This window comes from Malus sylvestris, chromosome 4 (genome assembly GCF_916048215.2).
Source record: "Malus sylvestris chromosome 4, drMalSylv7.2, whole genome shotgun sequence".
NCBI classification, from domain to species: Eukaryota; Viridiplantae; Streptophyta; class Magnoliopsida; order Rosales; family Rosaceae; genus Malus; species Malus sylvestris.
In genome coordinates, this window is record NC_062263.1 from 4,927,441 (window position 1) to 4,945,347 (window position 17,907).

Sequence of the window (17,907 nt, forward strand, 5' to 3'; positions counted from 1 at the left end):
ATCTTTTGTGTTTTTATGTCAATCCGTTTCAACTGTGTGTGTGTGCACTCTTATCCTTTTTCCACCTTGTGCCTTTTGAACCTGAGTGAAACAACCTAAAATTTTATTTTAAATTTTTATCGAAAGCAACTGATATTGATATCGATATTTCCACAAATATTCATATTGACATTTCTACCTATCTAGCATAGGACTCCCAAATTTCTGAGGGGCCCTTTTATCTTTCTATATATTACATATGCATATAAATTTTCTAATAAAAAATTTAAAACTGAAAAAAAAAATCACCATCAATTTAATTTGGGTTTTTATCACAAATAGTTTTTGAAATTGACCCTTACCATCAAGATGGTTCCTGAAATTGAAAATCAATCAATATAGTCCTTGAAAATAGGTGTCGCAAATCAATGTGGTCATTATGTCACAATTCTATTAAAAATTATGTTAAGTGCTTATGTGACACATAAATGGGCCCCATAAGTCATTTTTTTTTTCTCACAAATGGTCATTGAAATTGACATACGACATCAAAATGGTCCTTGAAATTCAAAATTGATCAATGTAGTCCTGCAAGTAAGTGTCTCAAATGAATGTAGTCATTCCATCACAATTCTGTCAAAAATTATGTTATGTGCTGATGTGACACATAAATGGGCCACACAAGTCTAATTAAATAAAAAAATTACCAATAATATTAATAATGTCAACCAAAAAATCCAGTCCTGCAATCACCTCCGATCCCAAACCACATTTCTCTACCTCCTTCGTTCTCTATTCTCTCAAAAAAAAATCTCAATACACTCATCTTTACACACTTCGACATCCTTCACCGAATTGAACCTGGATCGATATCACCTTTGGTGACAGCTTGGCCCATTGGCAACGACTTCTGGGACATAACAGTTAACATTTGGGCGATCAACATTTGCACAACCTTAATCTTGGAGAGCTTGTTCGACACTTCCGTGGTGGTCTAGTGATGCAAATAATGACGAGGCTTGTCCTGAGAAAATGAGGTTATAACCGAGGTGCGTCTATTGTTGGTTGAAAACTATTTTCACACCCCCTCTTAGGCCTTGGTTAAGCCTCGTACATTTGAGAATTTATGGAAGGGATCTCTCTTCGAAGTAGGCCCTACTATAAGAAAAAAAAATTTCCATTGTGCAAAAAGGTATTTAGACAAATTTTTTAATTATTAAACCCACATCCGCACATAATAATTTTTTTTACATAATTGTGACAGAATGATTATATTGATTTGCAACACCTATTTTCAAGTACTATATTGATTGATTTTTAATTTTAGGGATCATATTGATGATGTGAGTCAATTTCGGGGATCATCTTGATGGTATGAGTCAATTTCATGAACCATTTGTGATAAAAACATGTAAATCTTGTGGGGCCCATTTATGTGCCACATTAGTACTTAACGAAATTTTTAACAAAATTATGACGAAAGGACCACATTGATTTGCGACACATATTTTCAGAGGCTACACTGATTGATTTTTAATTTCAGGGACCATCTTGATGATTATGGTCAATTTCAATGACCATTTGTGATAAAAAAAAAAAATCTTATCACAATTGATTAAGTTGAGCTTATACTTACCATATTAACTTTCCACTTTTATCTAGCAATAGAATAAACTTGTGTATTACTTGCCATAAAGTCATGCGTACATTATGGCAACAACAAGAAAGCCAAGCGTGTATTTGTCTCTCCACTTATCGCCACAACTTCCACATCCACTTTAGGACTCCATGGAGACTTGAGTAGACTGATAACATTCTAGACTTTCTTCACTCTTTTTTAGTAATAAACAATTAACTTATGTATTACTTTTTTTCACAAATACATGCATATCGTGCTCTATCTTTTTATGAATGAACCCTAAATCATAATTCATGGCAATTAGACATTATTCAATTTGTAAAAGTGAGATACTAATTTTGTTATGTTCAAATATTAATCGTTGAGCTTTGTATGAATATATTATCCAAACAATAAATATGTTTTAAAATATGAAGAATTTTTTTTTTTTTTTAATTTGCAAAAGACCCCCAAAATATCATAGACAACCCTGCTACGATATATTCTATAGTCGAAACTGATACTGATATACTAAGTTATATACTAAGTTAACTACGATTCAAGGTTATGCCACGTTTACGTAAAATGATTTTCGTCGAGTGACATTGTTTTGTACAATTGAAATACTTTTTTCTTATAAAAACAAATGCAATGCAAAATACAGGAAAAATTGTGTCCCCTCTATCGAAACTCGAAAGGCTTCCTCTGCCCGGTTCTTCTGATTCGCCGCCTCCACATCCAAACTCCATCTCCCGTTGCTTTTTATGGTGTCCGAAATGAGAATTTTCGAAGCTGCTCTCCGGTTTTGAGGAAAAGAGTGTGGAGGATTTAGGGCTTGCTGCAGCATCTGGAATTCAAGAAATCGAGCGCTCGGAAGAAGACCAGGTTTCAAATTAAGGTCTGTATCTGTTTATCAAGCCCTAGTCTATTTATTTGAAATATCCAGAGAAATACCATTTCGTTGTAGAAATTCGGCAATTTCAAAAGCGGTCTTTTCTGGCAATTTCCTCTTCCTGCTATTACTGTTTCTGGAGATTTGTATATGAAATAAAAACGCTGTCGCCTCTCGCTCCCCGCGTTCTTCAATTCCGTCGCGAACTCGTTCTTCTGACTCTCTTCTCGCCAACTCTCTCTCAGCCTCAGCCCTTCCTTCCGAAAAAGGTAAACAATTCAATTTTCTCACTTTATGTTTGGTTGCATGTAACGATCCCTATTTTCCCAATTTGGGGTTTAGGGTTTATGGTTTAGGGTTAAATTGTTTGTTTGGTGTGGCTATTTAATTTATTTGAAATTGGGTGGGTTAACAACTGATCACTAATTTGGAAATTGGGAGGGAGCACGAGCTGTAATATAAACATAGAAGAAAGCACGAAGGATGGTGTCTGTAAACTGCGGCACTGAGCCCTTTTTTCTTTTTTTTTTTCTTTCCCTTTTAAAGTTCATAGAAATTAGAAATTATAAAAAAAGAATGAAAATTGAATTATGTTTTTGAAGAAATGAAATTACAAATCTATAATTTTTGAAACAATTACTCTTCTGCTGTGCTCGTTGGGTTAGTGACTTAGTGCTAAGGGTTTTAATTGCGGTAGTGAGGTCATTTTCCAACTCAGCTATTGTATGAACAAAATGATGATGGATTACTGGAATTTTGGCGTTAAGTGATGATTTAGCTATTGGAATGATTGACAGCGTGGATGGCCTTTAATAACCGAGTACTAGATTTAATCTCAGCATAAAATTATTTAGTTTTGTATGCGCATAGCTATCTTTCTCGCTGATATCATTAGAAGTTTTGTTCAGGAGTATTCAGAACTCATGGACTGTCTTTCATGCTAGGTAGTAACCAATCCCCTTGCTGCATATAACCACACAGTTGAGGGGTGTTATAAATGTAATGCTTATTCCATTGTGGCGCTCACTCCTATGTTCCAAATGTGGTTTCAGTATATTTTTTAATTGAACATACCCTATTCAATGGCAATCAATTGTATTAAAGTTATATTGTGAACATGCTTCAGTTCCTTTGGAATTTTGATCATGAGCTGCACTTTTACATTGTGTATGAACACTTGATTTTGATTTAAATTTGTGAGAATAACAAGATTTTTATGAAGCTAACCCTACATGGGAATGATATTTCAGTTAAATTGAGCTCTCATTCCTCCTTCTCACTCTCTCGTTCTCCAGGTTTGTAAACTCTGCATCTTTTACAATATGCAGCTGACCCTTGAATTCGGGTAATAAATTTCTCTTCCCTATGTACTATTTTCCAAAATTTATTAATGGTTTATTGTTCTTGAGCTGTTTATTGGTCTTGGTTCTTGCTTCAAAGATTGTTTTAGCTAATACTAGTGTTATCCTAATTAGCTTTGAAAAATTTATTAAAATTTGATTTTTATTGTACATTGTTATATATATGTTTTGTTCTTCAGATTTTCAGCGGTGGTTCCTGTATAGTTTTCGTGTAGAATACTAGAATATGAAGGAGTTTATGATGTCAATGGTTTTGATTCATAGCTAGGTTGGCTACTTTGATATTGTAAAACTCATGGTGCTTTGGCATTTACAGTTGAATGGGGAAACCTAGCTCCACCATTTTTCTTGTTCTGCTCTAAAGAACAACGCTGAAAAGAATTTATTTGGTATTCCTAATGAATTGGATCTTGTCTGGGGATGAATTTATCTTAGGATGGATTTGTACGTTTTTGAACTCTAACACTTTCTCTCTATGATTCCTTTGCATGTCACTTTGGTGATCAATCTTCTATGAAAATTATATTGTACTTTTCCTTTTTAGGGTTAGGTATTGACCACTTTTGATGATTTGGACATATAGTAAACATAACTATGATGGAATTCAAAACTTCCATTAATAAAACATGACACCCAAAGCAAGATTCACAATATCATTTTGGGTCTTTTTACACTATGTTGTAGAAGTTTGCAACTCTTTTGTGTTCCAAGGGATTTGAAATCTTTTTCCAGTTTTGGTAGACCTTAATTGTTGTGGGAATTGGAATATGTGATTACATAAATGAAAGACTCTAATATCATGACACATCACAAAAATACAAAGAGGACCGAACTTGTTTTATGGCTATCTATTAAACATTCTTAAAGTTGACCGGACTTGTTTCTGTATTGCGCTTGGTAGTCTCCCTTTTTTATCGTGGGAAAAGTCTTATCATGGGAGAACTTTTACATAAAAAATTTATTAACTTTTATGCTTTTATAAGGTTTTCAGAGTTTGATTTTTGGACATTGTCTTTTGTGTTTTTATGGCAATCGGTTTCAACTGTGTGCACACTTATCTTTTTTCTACCTTGTGCCTTTTGAACCTGATTGAAATTATGTTTGCTTTCCTTATGTGGCGTGGAATTGTATTTTCTTTCTGCAGTGGAGGATTAGAGCTTCTATGCAACTCTGTAAAGATTCATAATGTCAATGTCGAATTGCAAAACGGAGCAGAAAAGGTGAACTTCAGCTTTTGTTAAGGCTAAGAAGAACAAGTAAAAATCTTAAGCGGATTTGTCATTTTGGCGGTTTTATTTGTTTCTATTAGTCAACACGATTTTCGTTTTTTTTTTTTTCTCAGCTAACCATGAAGGATTTGCTCTCTTGGATCCGTACTAATTTGATCAAGGAGAGGCCTGAAATGTTTATGAAAGGGGATACTGTGTAAGCTAAAATCTGTTTCAGACTTGAATTTAAAGTGAACGTGTTCCTCAGTCGCTTTGATAATTTTGTAATGAATATGCGGTTAGTGGTTTTGATAGGAAAAACAAATAACTTGACACAGGGCTATAATACTCTTGTGATAACATGAAGCTTCGGTTGTCTTGCAGGAGACCCGGTGTTCTAGCCCTTGTGAACGATTGTGACTGGGAGCTGAGTGGGCAACTTGATACGACGCTAGAGGAGAAGGATGTCGTTGTCTTCATTTCAACCTTGCACGGTGGATAGTATGTGGATCGTTGTATTGACTTTAGATTCTCACTAAAGCCTATATATGGCATGTGATTGTTATTTCGATATAGGATAATGGCAAATGGTTTCGGAGTCTCACCAAAACATCATACTCTGTGAGCTTTTCTGTTGATGTCTGGACAGAAACGGTGTGATGCCGGTTGTGATGGGGCTTATTCGATTACTATTTCGTTTTTAGTTTTTGTCCTCTTTTGTGATAGGGATACAGTGAAAGTACATGGGAAACTTGGAGAATGGAGAAGAATGAAGAGGGGTGGTAGGAGGAAGGAGGGAGAAAGGAAATATGTGAAAACGAAAACTTGAAAGTGAGGTAACTTCAAATTGTTATTGATCGTTGATGTTTTAGTTGGGAGATGATTTCAACACGCTTTTTTGCTGGTGCATTTGCTACCCACTCTCTCCCTCCCTCCCTCCCTCCCTCTCTCTGAGATAAACAGTATTCCTCCAAGTAATAATATCTTGTTAATAGGGAATGATACACATTTTCCACGTGGGACACGCTTATTTTATTCAAATTCCGAGTCAATAACGCCATAAGACAAATAACAAAGGTTTTTTAATAGAGTGCTAGTATATTTTCACACACAAAGTGTGAATTTTTTTTTCTTTGTTTTTAAAATTGAAGGAGAGAGGAAGAGAGAAGGAATGTGGGAGGAGAGAGTGAGAGGTTTTTTTTTTTTAATAGAGAAAATCATATGTAGGTGAGGTTTGAAAACAAAAACAGCAAAATTTTGTTCTGTGAAATTATGTTACTATTCTTAACTTTTTTTGTTGTGATAGAAGACAAAAATGTATTTTCACCATCTTTTGGTTGACAAAGAGGGTTTCATTAATATGTAGTTTATATTGGAAATGTATGGTTTGTTTAGAGGAACTTTTAAAATAACTAAAAATGTTTTTTGAAAAAAAAAAAATGGATTCTAAAAGTATTTAAAGTATGGTGGGTTCGGTACGGTTACCGTACCAAACTTTCGGTTTGACAAAATCTATTACTATTACCATACCAAACTTTCAGTATACCGAAGTTCGGTTGGCATAGTATGATAATGGTAGTTGCCACTTTGTTTTAGAACAATATCTATTTTTGTTTTTTAATTCAATTCAAGGGTGAAACTTTTTTTTTTGGGTCTTTTGATATGGGTCCAATTGGACTAAAAATTGAACCTATTTCAAAAGTCAAAAGTCATTAAAAATTGGATCTATTTCAAAAGATAGGTTATAAAATTGAACCTCTTTCAAATTATCCCTTTTTTTTTTGTAACTTTATCTCATACATTGTAGCTTAAATTCATTTATTATTCATCATTCACAATTCACACACACAATGATTTAAATGATACATCAAGATTCATGATGAAAATTAAGCTTACAATCCAAACAGAAGTTACGAACCAAAACAAATAGAAGTTAACAATCCAAATAGAAGTTAAAGTTTCAAACCAAATAAAAATTGGAATTGAACTTCAAAAAGTGAAATTCATTAATCAATTCTTCAAACTTGAGATGTCGAAGCTTTTAGAGGAGACATTAAACTTATAGAAGATTGAGCTTGTGTCAAGCCTATATTACAAACAAAGGAAAAATAAGATGAATTAAGTTTAAAAACCATTTAATAACAAATTTACTATAAAAAATTAAAGCATATCTTACTTGTTTCTACTTTTTTTCATTTCCTTGTAAAATTGAAGCATATCTTCTGTTGGTTTATTGTAGAAGTTTATTTCATCCGCCCTAAGTCAATCACTAGTACACACTAATATCTCTACCATTTTAGGAGTTAAGAATGCCCTAAAAAAAGGGTCCACAACCCTCCTCCCTAGGCTAAATGCATTTTCACTAGTAACGGTAGAAGTGGTGATTCTAAAGATATCATTGGCTATTTGTGAAAGAATTAGGAACTTTTTGTGTTTGATTTCCATCAACTCAAGAGATCAAAGTCACCAATAACAATGCTAATATAAGTAGAGTTTTATTTTCAAAATTTTGGAATATTATATATACATATATTATAAATATGTGTTACATAATTATATATTATACAATTTATAAATTATATATTATATTATATTATCGGTATGGTATAATACTGTACCATTATCGATTGGCATAAAATCGGTATGACACGGTTGGTAATTCGATTGGCACGGCAATTTGGCAAAAAAATCCACCTCTAATTTAAAGTGTTTTTTTCGGATTCACTTGCGTTTTTAGTTTTTAAAACAGGATATGCACGTTAGTCTTTTTTTGTTTTTTGAACAAACAATATTATCTACATGGGAGTGTGCTAAATCTCACAATGGACAAATCATAATAATGTGATTCAAATTTGCATTTGGCGAAAATCAAATATAAGACATCTCACTTACAAGTGAAGATGAAAAAAACTATATTATACTACTAAGTGACATGTCCTGTAGTCTTTTAGTTTCTTTGTTTTAAAAGAATTAGGTTTAATTCCCTTCTTAAAAAAAGCCTATTCCTATTTTATTACGTTTAAGTCTTTATAAATTACTTCTTAAAATAATCTAATTTTTGGTATGTCTTCTTTCGTCAACTCATAAATTCAACACGACTCAAATTAGACAGGGATCTTCTCTTAATTGAGGTTTCCTGCATCAATTTAGCATCGGAGTAAGATTCGAGTCATGGCAACACATTCAGGTAAGAACTTTAAAAAAATCGTAAAAAAAAAAAATCAAATTCATATGTAAGATGGAAATATAAAGGCTACGTAATTTTAATCAACTGACTTAATTCATTTTAATTTGAAATAATTTAAATTCGTAACTTAAATTAGGAAATTCCCTAGTAAAAATCAGAGAGTCCACCAAACAATAACAATGACCGAGTCAAGCCCGCCATAGACGTGGGGCCCAACAGCAAGGACGGTCCACACTGCAATATGATCCTTCTTCACAGTAACCAACGGAATTCAGAAGCCGACAAATCGCGCTGGCCAAAATAAATAAATAAATATAAAAAAGATAAATATACAAAATAAAAGAAAAAAAAATAAAAACATGAGAGAAGGATAGAGTGTCTTGAAAAGTGGAACGACCTCCTCTATCGGTTGACGTTTTTCTGCATTCCCGGATGGACTCGAATCCCCAGCCCTCAGGTTCCAATCCCTAATTTTTCATGAATTTTGCAGCTAATCGGTTTAATTTCTTGTTTTTCTTATTGAATTCCACGGTTTAATTTCTGGGTTGAGCAAAAATTGGATTTTTTTTTGCTTTTTTGTATGATTGATAGTTTGGTATGGAGGGTTTTGGGAGTTTTGATTGGTTGTTTGGAATATTGGTGTTTTGGGGTTTTTGATTGTTGATTAGGGATTTGTAATTTCTGGGTTTGGAAATTGTTTTTGAGGTTAGGGTGTGTTTGTTTCCCGAGAAAAATTGTGAGGAAAATGGAAGGGGTTCTAGTTTGGGATAATCTGTTGTTCATATTTTATCGCTCTGTGTAATTGACTGAAAATTACTCCCCTGCTTTGCTCGTTGGGTTAGTGTTAAGGGTTTTAATTGTGGTAGTGAATTAATTTTCCGACGTAGCGATTGTATTGACAAATTGATGATTGATTACTGGAATTTTGGTGTTATCAATGATGGTTTAGCTATTTAAATGATTGATATCATGGTTGATATGTTAAGCAGAGTACTAGATTGTATCCAAGCATAAAATTATGTAGCTTTGCTTGTGCATAACTATCTTTCTCGCTAAAGCTATCGTTAAAAGTTGTGTTCACCAAGTATCCAAAACTCGTGGACTGTCTTTCATGTTAGGTGGTAACCCCTTGACTCATTGTCCCCTTGCTGCGTATAACCACACAGTTAAATGTAACGCTTATTCCGTTGTGGCGCTCACTTCTTTGTGCCAATTTTGTTCTAAAATTTCAATATATTCGTTCATGGCACATACCATATTCATCGGCAATGAGTTGTGATTTAAATTTATGGGATAGCAAGATTCTGATGAAAACTAGGATGATTTCTTTTATTTTTGCTATGAAATTGTTTGGCTTTTATCAGACATTTGTTTGTGTAACTTCAACTTTTACTAACTTGGCAGATTGTGGTTAAGTTCATGTGGTGGTCATGGTATTGTTTTTTGCTTTGGAAATTGAGTTACATTGTGTTCATTTTTGCAGCTAATGGTCCTCCCCCAAAACCGTGGGAGAGAGCAGGTTCCTCATCTGGTCCTGCACCTTTTAAACCCCCATCAGCTGGAAGCACAAGTGATGTAGTTGAGGCGTCGGGAACTGCTAAACCTGGAGAAATTGTTCCAAGTTCTGATAGAAATACCGCTGCTAATAGAAATGCTCTGGCTAGGCCGGTTCCCTCAAGGCCTTGGGAGCAGAACTATGGAAGCAGCACCAACTATGGAGGTTAGTGAAACATGATCTTCTCCATCCCCTTATTTTGGCTTTCCAAATTACTCTGTTGGCTTTCTAACATTAATTTCTGTTTTACCCATTCCAGGATATGGTTCCACTATGAACTATAACTCAGGTTACGGTTCTGGAATATCTGGAACGTCTGGAATGTATGGTTCATATGGTGGAAGTGGAGGATTATACGGTGGGGGGATGTATGGCAACAACAGCATGTATAGGGGAGGGTATGGTGGTGGTGGTGGGCTTTATGGTTCTTCTGGAATGTATGGAGGTGGGATGTACAATAGTAGTTTAGGAGCCCCAATGGGTGGTTATGGAATGGGCATGGGTGGTCCTTATGGAGGTCAAGATCCAAATGATCCATATGGTCCTCCTCCATCTCATCCTGGGTTTTGGATTTCAGTACTTCGGGTGGTAAGCATTTGCTGTTTTTACTTGTTTATAGTTTCCTATTGGTCAGATGAAAAATGCATAAACATGAGTGCATTTACAAATTAGGTAGGCTTAATTAACTATGAAGCTTTCTAAATGGCTAAAGATGCAGCAAAATGAGAAGTCTATGTATTTCTCATTTATCTTGTTTTGTGGAGCCACCTCACATGTCATCTACAATTCTCTTTTGGGATGCGAATTGATAGAACAAGAAGGGGATGTAGTTATTTCAGAATTCTGATGACTTCTGCGTGATTACTTATTCAAAATTTTATTATTATTGCAGACGCAAGGTGTGGTTAACTTTTTTGGTCGAATTGCAATTCTCATAGACCAGAACACCCAGGCATTCCATTTGTTCATGTCTGCACTTCTTCAGGTTTTTCATCTGTCATTACATCTCTTTATCTGCCCTCAGTGTGGAATCAACTGTTGTACACATATATTTAGAGAATTGCATCTTGTTCAATTGCACACGGCACATCCACATATTTTATGACCTGAACTCTAATGTGTTGTTTACAATACCTTGCCATATTCCTTTAGTACATGATATTAAAAGTCAACTGTAGGATTTCCGGTTTATAAGTTGCCATATTCCTCATATCGTTTGGGTTGAAGGGCAGACTAATGACAGATTTGGGACCATTTTAAGACTTAGAGCTTGTTTGTGCATTATGTAACTGTTTGACATTACTTTGATGCAGCTTTTTGATCGTTCTGGATTATTGTACGGAGAGCTAGCTAGATTTGTATTGAGGATACTGGGTGTTAAAACAAAATCCAAGGTTCATCCTCCAGGTCCGAACGGGTTTAATGGACCGCATGGACCCAACGGACCCCATGGACCCTACGGAGGAAACCAGAACTTCATTGAGGGTCCGAGACCTGCTCCTAGTGGTGGTTGGGACAATGTTTGGGAAAATGATGCTGGTAAATGAAGAGAAGTGATATTTGCCCACCCGGTGAATCGTGCTTGCAACCAGGAAAACAAGGAGGAAGAAAGGAATATCTTCAACCCCCACTTTAGTGAACAAGAGTGCCAATAGAATCGAATGTAGATGTGGAGTCCTGTATCTTTGCTACTGGTACCAAATTGTTTGTGGGTCATTAGATGAGGCAGTGAAAAAAAAGTGTGACAAAATAAGATATAAGCATTGTGGACGTTTTGAATTTGAAATGTTTATGTTTAATTATAAGTTGTGATTACATTCTTAACATTAGTTTCATCTGGAAAATTATTATTCAACTAAGGGCATGTTTACTTGTAAGGAATAGAAATTAGAATTATTTGATTCTCGAGTTTCCGTCGTTTAAAGGAATAGAAATTAGAATAATTTGATTCTTGACCGGACCTGCATGAGAATCATTTCATTTTTTAATTTTCTCGTGTTCTTATTCTCACACATGGAATAAAAAATAAAAAAATTAATGAAAAAAATTTGAAAATTTTGAATTTTAACGATAAAGATAAAATAAAGGGTAAAGTGAATAGTACCATGATTGACTTTTTAGTGTAAAAATGTGGTTTTTCGTTAAAGTGAACAGTTCGATGAGCTTTTCGTTAAAATTCCCATAAAAAAAAGTACCAAGTTTTCCTTGAAATCCATAATCAAATAACTAGGAATTGGAAATTAAATCAACTAGTAGGGCTAGTTGATCCGATTTTCTTTCCTTCCCATATTTCTAAGCTCTCCAATTTCTTAATTTCCCGTTTACGTTTGTGAATCTTTGCATAAACAAAAATAACTACAGCACGGTAAACTGTTTACAGTACTAAAACTGGTATTGCATATTATTTGCAGGGGAAAACATGAACAGTTGCATAAACAACTACAGAGCACATAGTCGCACTTGCAAGGTCCAACCAAAAAACTTCCTTGTATGAGTTCCGAGGTACAAGACTTAAACTCGACGAGTAAGATTACTCAATCGGCTGGAACCAGAAATTAAAATTGTCACCAACTAACATGATTTCTTGTTCTCAGGTATCAATAATTCTTGTGTAATTTCTATACATACAGCTATACATTTCTATGGTTTCCTCATGCAGATACAGAACTTATGATATTGTGGACAGGGGTCACGGGACAAACCGTTTCATAAATAATTGCAGATCTCTGCCATGCAAGCACCTATGTAGCTCCAGTCATTTAGTTAAAAGCTCAAATTTCCAAGATTTGATTGGTGGCTGGTCTTCTTCAATGATTAACAAGCGGCAATGACGAATAAGTATGTGCAAGTCCATATTAAGTTCCTGACCTCATTGTATAACCAAGCTCCTTCAACTCGCACAGTGGCTCCTGGCGGGAAGAAAAACAAAGCCGCAGTACAAGCTTGAGGATGAATGTGAAAGAATTCAGCATATTCTTCTGGAATCTCTGAAAATGGACAACCAAAGCCTCACAAGATGCTATAGTAGGCCCATCAACTTCTTTAATGCTTCTATTCCACTGCATATACAGAAGTTGTGCAATATGAATACAGACATCAAGCGTTTTAAACAAGTTTTTGTTTTAAGGCACTACACATCGTCTTCTGTCTGACAGATTCAGGATCTCTTTAAGAAAATAATTTCAAATGCTACACGGATCTAAGCAGAAATCTCAATGTAAAGCAAAGTTACAATCATCCAGAAAAGCGAAGCACTGATACCTTTTTGGAAAAGAGGGTATTAGATCCTCAATTACTCGAACAATTACTGTACCATCATCGTTTTCCTGAGCAAATGTCCGTTTTTCTTCTACCTCTGTCATGAGCACAAAATGAAGTCTTTATGTTTTCACTTTCTACCACAAAGTGGGGGAAGAAGGGTTACTAAAACGGAAATCATGTACCATTTTATTAGGAATCCTTTTTTTTTTTTTTTTGGATACAATCAAGTCTTAAGTAGTTATGAAAAAAATTAAATCCTAATGATGGGTTTCATTTTTCTCATTAGGATTTAATTTTCTTTAGTTCACTCTCCATATGACATGAGAGAAGGAAAAACGAATAATAATAGTTGGATACCTTGATAATCTTCTTGAGCTGCACAATTACCTCTGAGATATAAACAATCATCCCAGTCTAAACCCAATCCTTCTCTCTGTGCAAAATCATCCAACATATGACCAATGAGATTATATGCAATCATGCTTGTCTCATCACATACCTCTTGGACGGCAAGGTATTCATTCTTACAAGTAGTTTGCTTATTAAGCGCCCCTTCTGGGTCAAGATGCAGCGAGTTTTCTGTATCCATTCCAGTATTACATTCAGGTTCATGTCTCTCATTGAAATTTCCATCAAACCCTGTTCTGATACCACCGCAGTCTACAGAATCAGCTTGGGTGGAGAGCATATGTTCAAGTCGCTCATTGTTGTGAGATGTAAGGAGGGGATAACTGCAATTAGGGGTAGTATTAGCAGTAGGTGGCTTGCAAAAAGATGGCATTGACTCCCCAGTACTTTCAACTTCACCATACGAATCATTAGAATGAGATCTCTCACTTCCAGATATTCTATCTTCCTCAAGCCAACCCTTGTTGTCGATATTATCGTCGCCGTCGTCATCATCATCATTATCATCACTTTCTTCCATTTCTTCCATATACGCATCAGAGAAATCTACATCCAACTCATGATCAGGAAACGTATCCCAAATAACCTGCTTTATCTGAGCACTCACATTCAATATGCATTCTACCTCTTCTTCAATTTCATCCTTTAGGATGCGTCTATCCGATTTACTTTGGGAATTCCTATTGATAAAAACAAGTGCTTCTAATAAAGACTTGGGAATGGTATCCATATCACCACACTCGAAAAGAAACTCAGTTAGCATTTTCCTAATTGCTCTCCGCAAACTCCTGTTGGATACTTTAGCATTCGGGTCCAGCAGAATCTTCAAGTTTTTCAGCTCTGGTATTGTAATCTTTGTCTTCACTAACCAAATAGCTCTAGCTATCTCATCCTGCAATATCTTTATTTCTGGCGAGAATTGGTGAAACTCTGTTGCGGTGGAATTATGAAAACCTGGTATTAGCTTCATTGATAAGCCTACTACTGCCAAGGCTCTGGCTAATGGCTGCTGCAGTTCATCACCTATGCCAAGTTCTGTGAGCATCTCCTCACTTGTTTCCCTCACTTGATTAATTAGTCTATCTCGATTCCATCCACTTTTTTTAGACCGTAGTTGAGGCAGACTTTGTCGCCCTCTAAGCTTTTTGTTCATTGCAATTAGGGTCTCAAGAGGCATGTCCGGGAGTCTATCCAACAGCTTTCTAGCGGCAGCACGATTAGATTGTGATCTGGAGGATAGAACTGTGATAAAATTATCTCGGAAATATTGTGGGTCATTGAGAAGTTGAGAAAGATATTGAGAAATTTCCACTTTATCTTTGCTTCCAAAAACTTTAGGCAAAGATTCTCTGATAACCTTTTTCATCTTCCAACGAGTTTTCTCAAACTTGGCTGAGCCTCCTGTTAGTTTCAAAGCAAAAAGGTAAAGCCCCTTGTTAGTCAAGTCATCAAGGCACGATGACAAGACCCTGGATATATTTGGTGTGTCAAACAATTGTATATCATCTTGAAATACTCGATTCCCTCCAACTTCACATCCTCCCAAGGCTGCATCAACACAAGACTTTGCAACTTCATAGAACATCTGACAGACAGATTGAGTAGATCGTAAGCATAATTGAAAAAAGGTAATCAAACAACTTTGGAATAATGCTAGAGGAACGCAAGCCAGGTAGAAGAAACACAGAACAAAACTAAGGTTCTGCCTGGTAGTGCTTCTTTATGAAGCACTTCCAACCAGCAGATCTTCTGTTGGAATCACAATTTAGAATATACACACACATTTGTATATATTGATAGAGAGACTGAGAGAGAGATGAAGCTTCGATGAGGGATCCCTCAAATAAGTTTATTTGAAGGATATCTTTTAGGGCCCCCTATGTATTGTAGATTAATGATGCGACCATCAATTTTTTAAGTCTTCCCTCAAAGACCAAACTCTGCAAAAAATTTACCCAAATCAGAAGACAAATAACCATTTGATCACAACTAGATGTCTTAATGGTTTACAATTTGTCTTAACTTTTTTCCAAGGAAGATCTATGATTGAAGACTCCAAAACAGGTTATTGGATTATTCAAATACGCTGGGGATTGTGCCCCACAAGGGGTCACTCAAATAAGCTTATTTGAGGGATCCCTAAATGGAAAGGGACTCATGCAGAAGTGCTTGAACTAAATCTCACTAGCACCTTAATGCAATCAGCTGACTATGTAGAACCGATACTGGTACAAGAAGAATGACGATCATATTAAGCATGCATTTTGGAAGACTAAAAGGTTAATACTGATGCATATTAAATTCTGTATAACAGCAATAAGCACTTTTATTATGCTGATGGTGCACGTTTACAGGAGGAGGATCTAAAAGTCACTGCCAATCTTTTTGCTTCTGAATAAGAAGCTCCAGCTTTTATAAGAGCAGTTAAAAATAAAGAAGATAAGGCATAAAACCTCTGTATGCATAGTGTCATAGGTGACTGCTAGAGTTTGCTTATCCACTCTCCATAAAATTGAAAAACAATGCATTGGTATCCAGTGTTTGTCTACTTAACACGCACTCCCACATGGCAATACGATTATCTATGTTGTAATCTACATTACATAAGAAGAACCTATAAGAATGGCACTGCCATTTACAATGCATTGATATCCAGCGTTTGTCTACTTAACATGCACTCCCACACGGCAATCCGATTATCTATGTTGTAATCAACATTAAATAAGAAGAACCAATAAGAATGGCACTGCCATTTAATCTTAAAATGTCGTGAAAACACAAACTATTCATATTCCGGAGTTATAATTTGCTACTGGACACTACATCTATGCCTATGAATGCACACATTGTATGCACTCTTCTTTCAAACGCAGTAAAAGCACGTATATATCGACAAGAGAAATAAACTCACATCGTCTTCCCTAAGAAACGATTCGGGCAACGCCTTGTTTTCTAAAAGCTCAGGATTCTCAAACTTCTTCTGCTCAGCATTGGAAGCAGGAAGCCCCAACAACCACCTGCACAGAAAATTCAAAAATTCAAAAAATCAATCAATCAATAAGCATAACTATTGGTCAATTAAAAAACTTTTAAGAAAAAAAAATTCTGGGCACAGAAGAAAGAGCTTAAATTTATCAATTCGCACACAACCAGGGACCGAATCGAAAGAAAGGAAATTGGTAAATCGGAAAAGTGAAAAGAAAAGAAAATTTGAATGACCTCCTTTTGAGTTGAATCTGCTTCTCTTGGTGTTTAATTTGTGACCAAATAGAACCGTTATCCGTGTTGTAAATCTCAAAGTCTTCCTCCATCAGCTGCGATTTCGTTTTGATATTTGTTTGAGAGACGGAGAAAATGTATCTGTCTGTACTCTCTGTAGGGTTTTAGAAGGCGAGGGGTTCTGAGGGGGGAAGGGTGCGGGAGGAGAAAGTCTTGAGTCCCGCATCTCACGTAACCGTGCGGGCCTTAAGACAAAATCCCCAAGCCCACCGCAACCGGGGTGGGTTGCATGAGTGGTGTGTGACAGGGAAATTTTGTAGGATGTCATAAAACGACAATTAATAAACATAGACTTAATACAAATGACCATTAGTAAACTACATAAACCTAATACAAATGATAATTAACAAACTACGTAAACTTAATACAAACGGCAATTTATAAACTTAATACAAACGATAATTAGTAAACTATATAAACTTAATAATGATATCCACCAGCTTGACTTGGTGGTGGATTTGGAATATAGCCTTGAGATGAATCATCATCTTGAAAGATACTCTTTGTGGCATGCTTTCGCAAAATTTCCTTTTACTTATCACGTAAGAACTTATTCCTATATGGAGTGTATTTGTTGAGGTCCTCCCCTATCAAATCACATTTGAACCTTTCTCGCTTCATTTCCCCTTCCTTCATAAAGGCCAAGCGCATTCGGGCCGCTTCTTTCTCCCGAGAGCTATAGCTTTTGGCCAATTTTGCAAATCCGGTAGAAATTGTTGCACTAATTGGATCTTGGAACTTCCCTTTTTTCTTTGCTTCCTTTTGCTTATCTCTTCCCACGGACCTTGCAAAAGAAGAAGTTGGGGTCAACGAATCGACACATTCATTGACATCATTTGTCTTTGTGGCTTCACTACCAAATGATTTTCCCCATTGTTGGTCCACATCGGTTCCTCACCTCCGACAATCCTTGAGGACGTCCCAAGCATGATGCAACTTAAAAGCTTGATTTTTTTGCGTAGTTCTTGTCTTGTAAATTGCCATTACTTTGTCACCTTATGCAAGAAATACACAAATACCATTAGTTGCAAAATAAGATTATGTACATGACAAAAAAAATATCAACAAAGAAACTCACCACTTATACGGCGCTCCTTCCACTAGTCATGTCAACCACGACTTTCTTCAAGCTTCATTTCCATACAGTGCACGCTTTGTT

General features: G+C 35.7%; 3 protein-coding genes across 5 annotated transcripts; 2 read left to right on the forward strand and 1 right to left on the reverse strand.

Moving 5' to 3' along the window:
* Positions 1-2,242: 2,242 nt before the first annotated feature.
* On the forward strand, positions 2,243-5,967 carry LOC126619367 (ubiquitin-related modifier 1 homolog 2). Of its 2 annotated transcripts, none has more exons than XM_050287724.1 (5): positions 2,243-2,758; positions 3,740-3,834; positions 4,995-5,070; positions 5,193-5,275; positions 5,443-5,967. In XM_050287724.1, the coding sequence occupies exons 2-5, from the start codon at positions 3,812-3,814 to the stop codon at positions 5,558-5,560; spliced, it is 300 nt and encodes a 99-aa protein (XP_050143681.1). In that variant the 5' UTR covers positions 2,243-2,758; positions 3,740-3,811; the 3' UTR covers positions 5,561-5,967. The 2 variants fall into 2 exon arrangements, with proteins under 2 accessions (XP_050143681.1, XP_050143680.1); XM_050287723.1 differs by having other exon boundaries at positions 3,785-3,834.
* Positions 5,968-8,542: 2,575 nt separating this feature from the next.
* Positions 8,543-11,701, forward strand: LOC126619352 (peroxisomal membrane protein 13-like). The gene is made up of 5 exons (XM_050287707.1): positions 8,543-8,702; positions 9,729-9,965; positions 10,060-10,388; positions 10,693-10,785; positions 11,114-11,701. Exons 1-5 carry the CDS (start codon positions 8,678-8,680, stop codon positions 11,345-11,347), a joined length of 918 nt encoding a protein of 305 aa, XP_050143664.1. The 5' UTR covers positions 8,543-8,677; the 3' UTR covers positions 11,348-11,701.
* A 472-nt stretch (positions 11,702-12,173) lies between these two features.
* Positions 12,174-16,926, reverse strand: LOC126619347 (uncharacterized). 2 transcript variants are annotated; one of them, XR_007622032.1, is made up of 6 exons: positions 16,689-16,926; positions 16,381-16,486; positions 13,419-15,054; positions 13,062-13,155; positions 12,499-12,859; positions 12,174-12,440 (listed from the first exon to the last, which is right to left on the reverse strand). XR_007622032.1 is itself a non-coding variant. In XM_050287696.1 (5 exons), the coding sequence occupies exons 1-5, from the start codon at positions 16,778-16,780 to the stop codon at positions 12,820-12,822; spliced, it is 1,968 nt and encodes a 655-aa protein (XP_050143653.1). In that variant the 5' UTR covers positions 16,781-16,926; the 3' UTR covers positions 12,174-12,819. The 2 variants fall into 2 exon arrangements, 1 of the variants encoding a protein (XP_050143653.1); XM_050287696.1 differs by having other exon boundaries at positions 12,174-12,859.
* Positions 16,927-17,907: the final 981 nt, after the last annotated feature.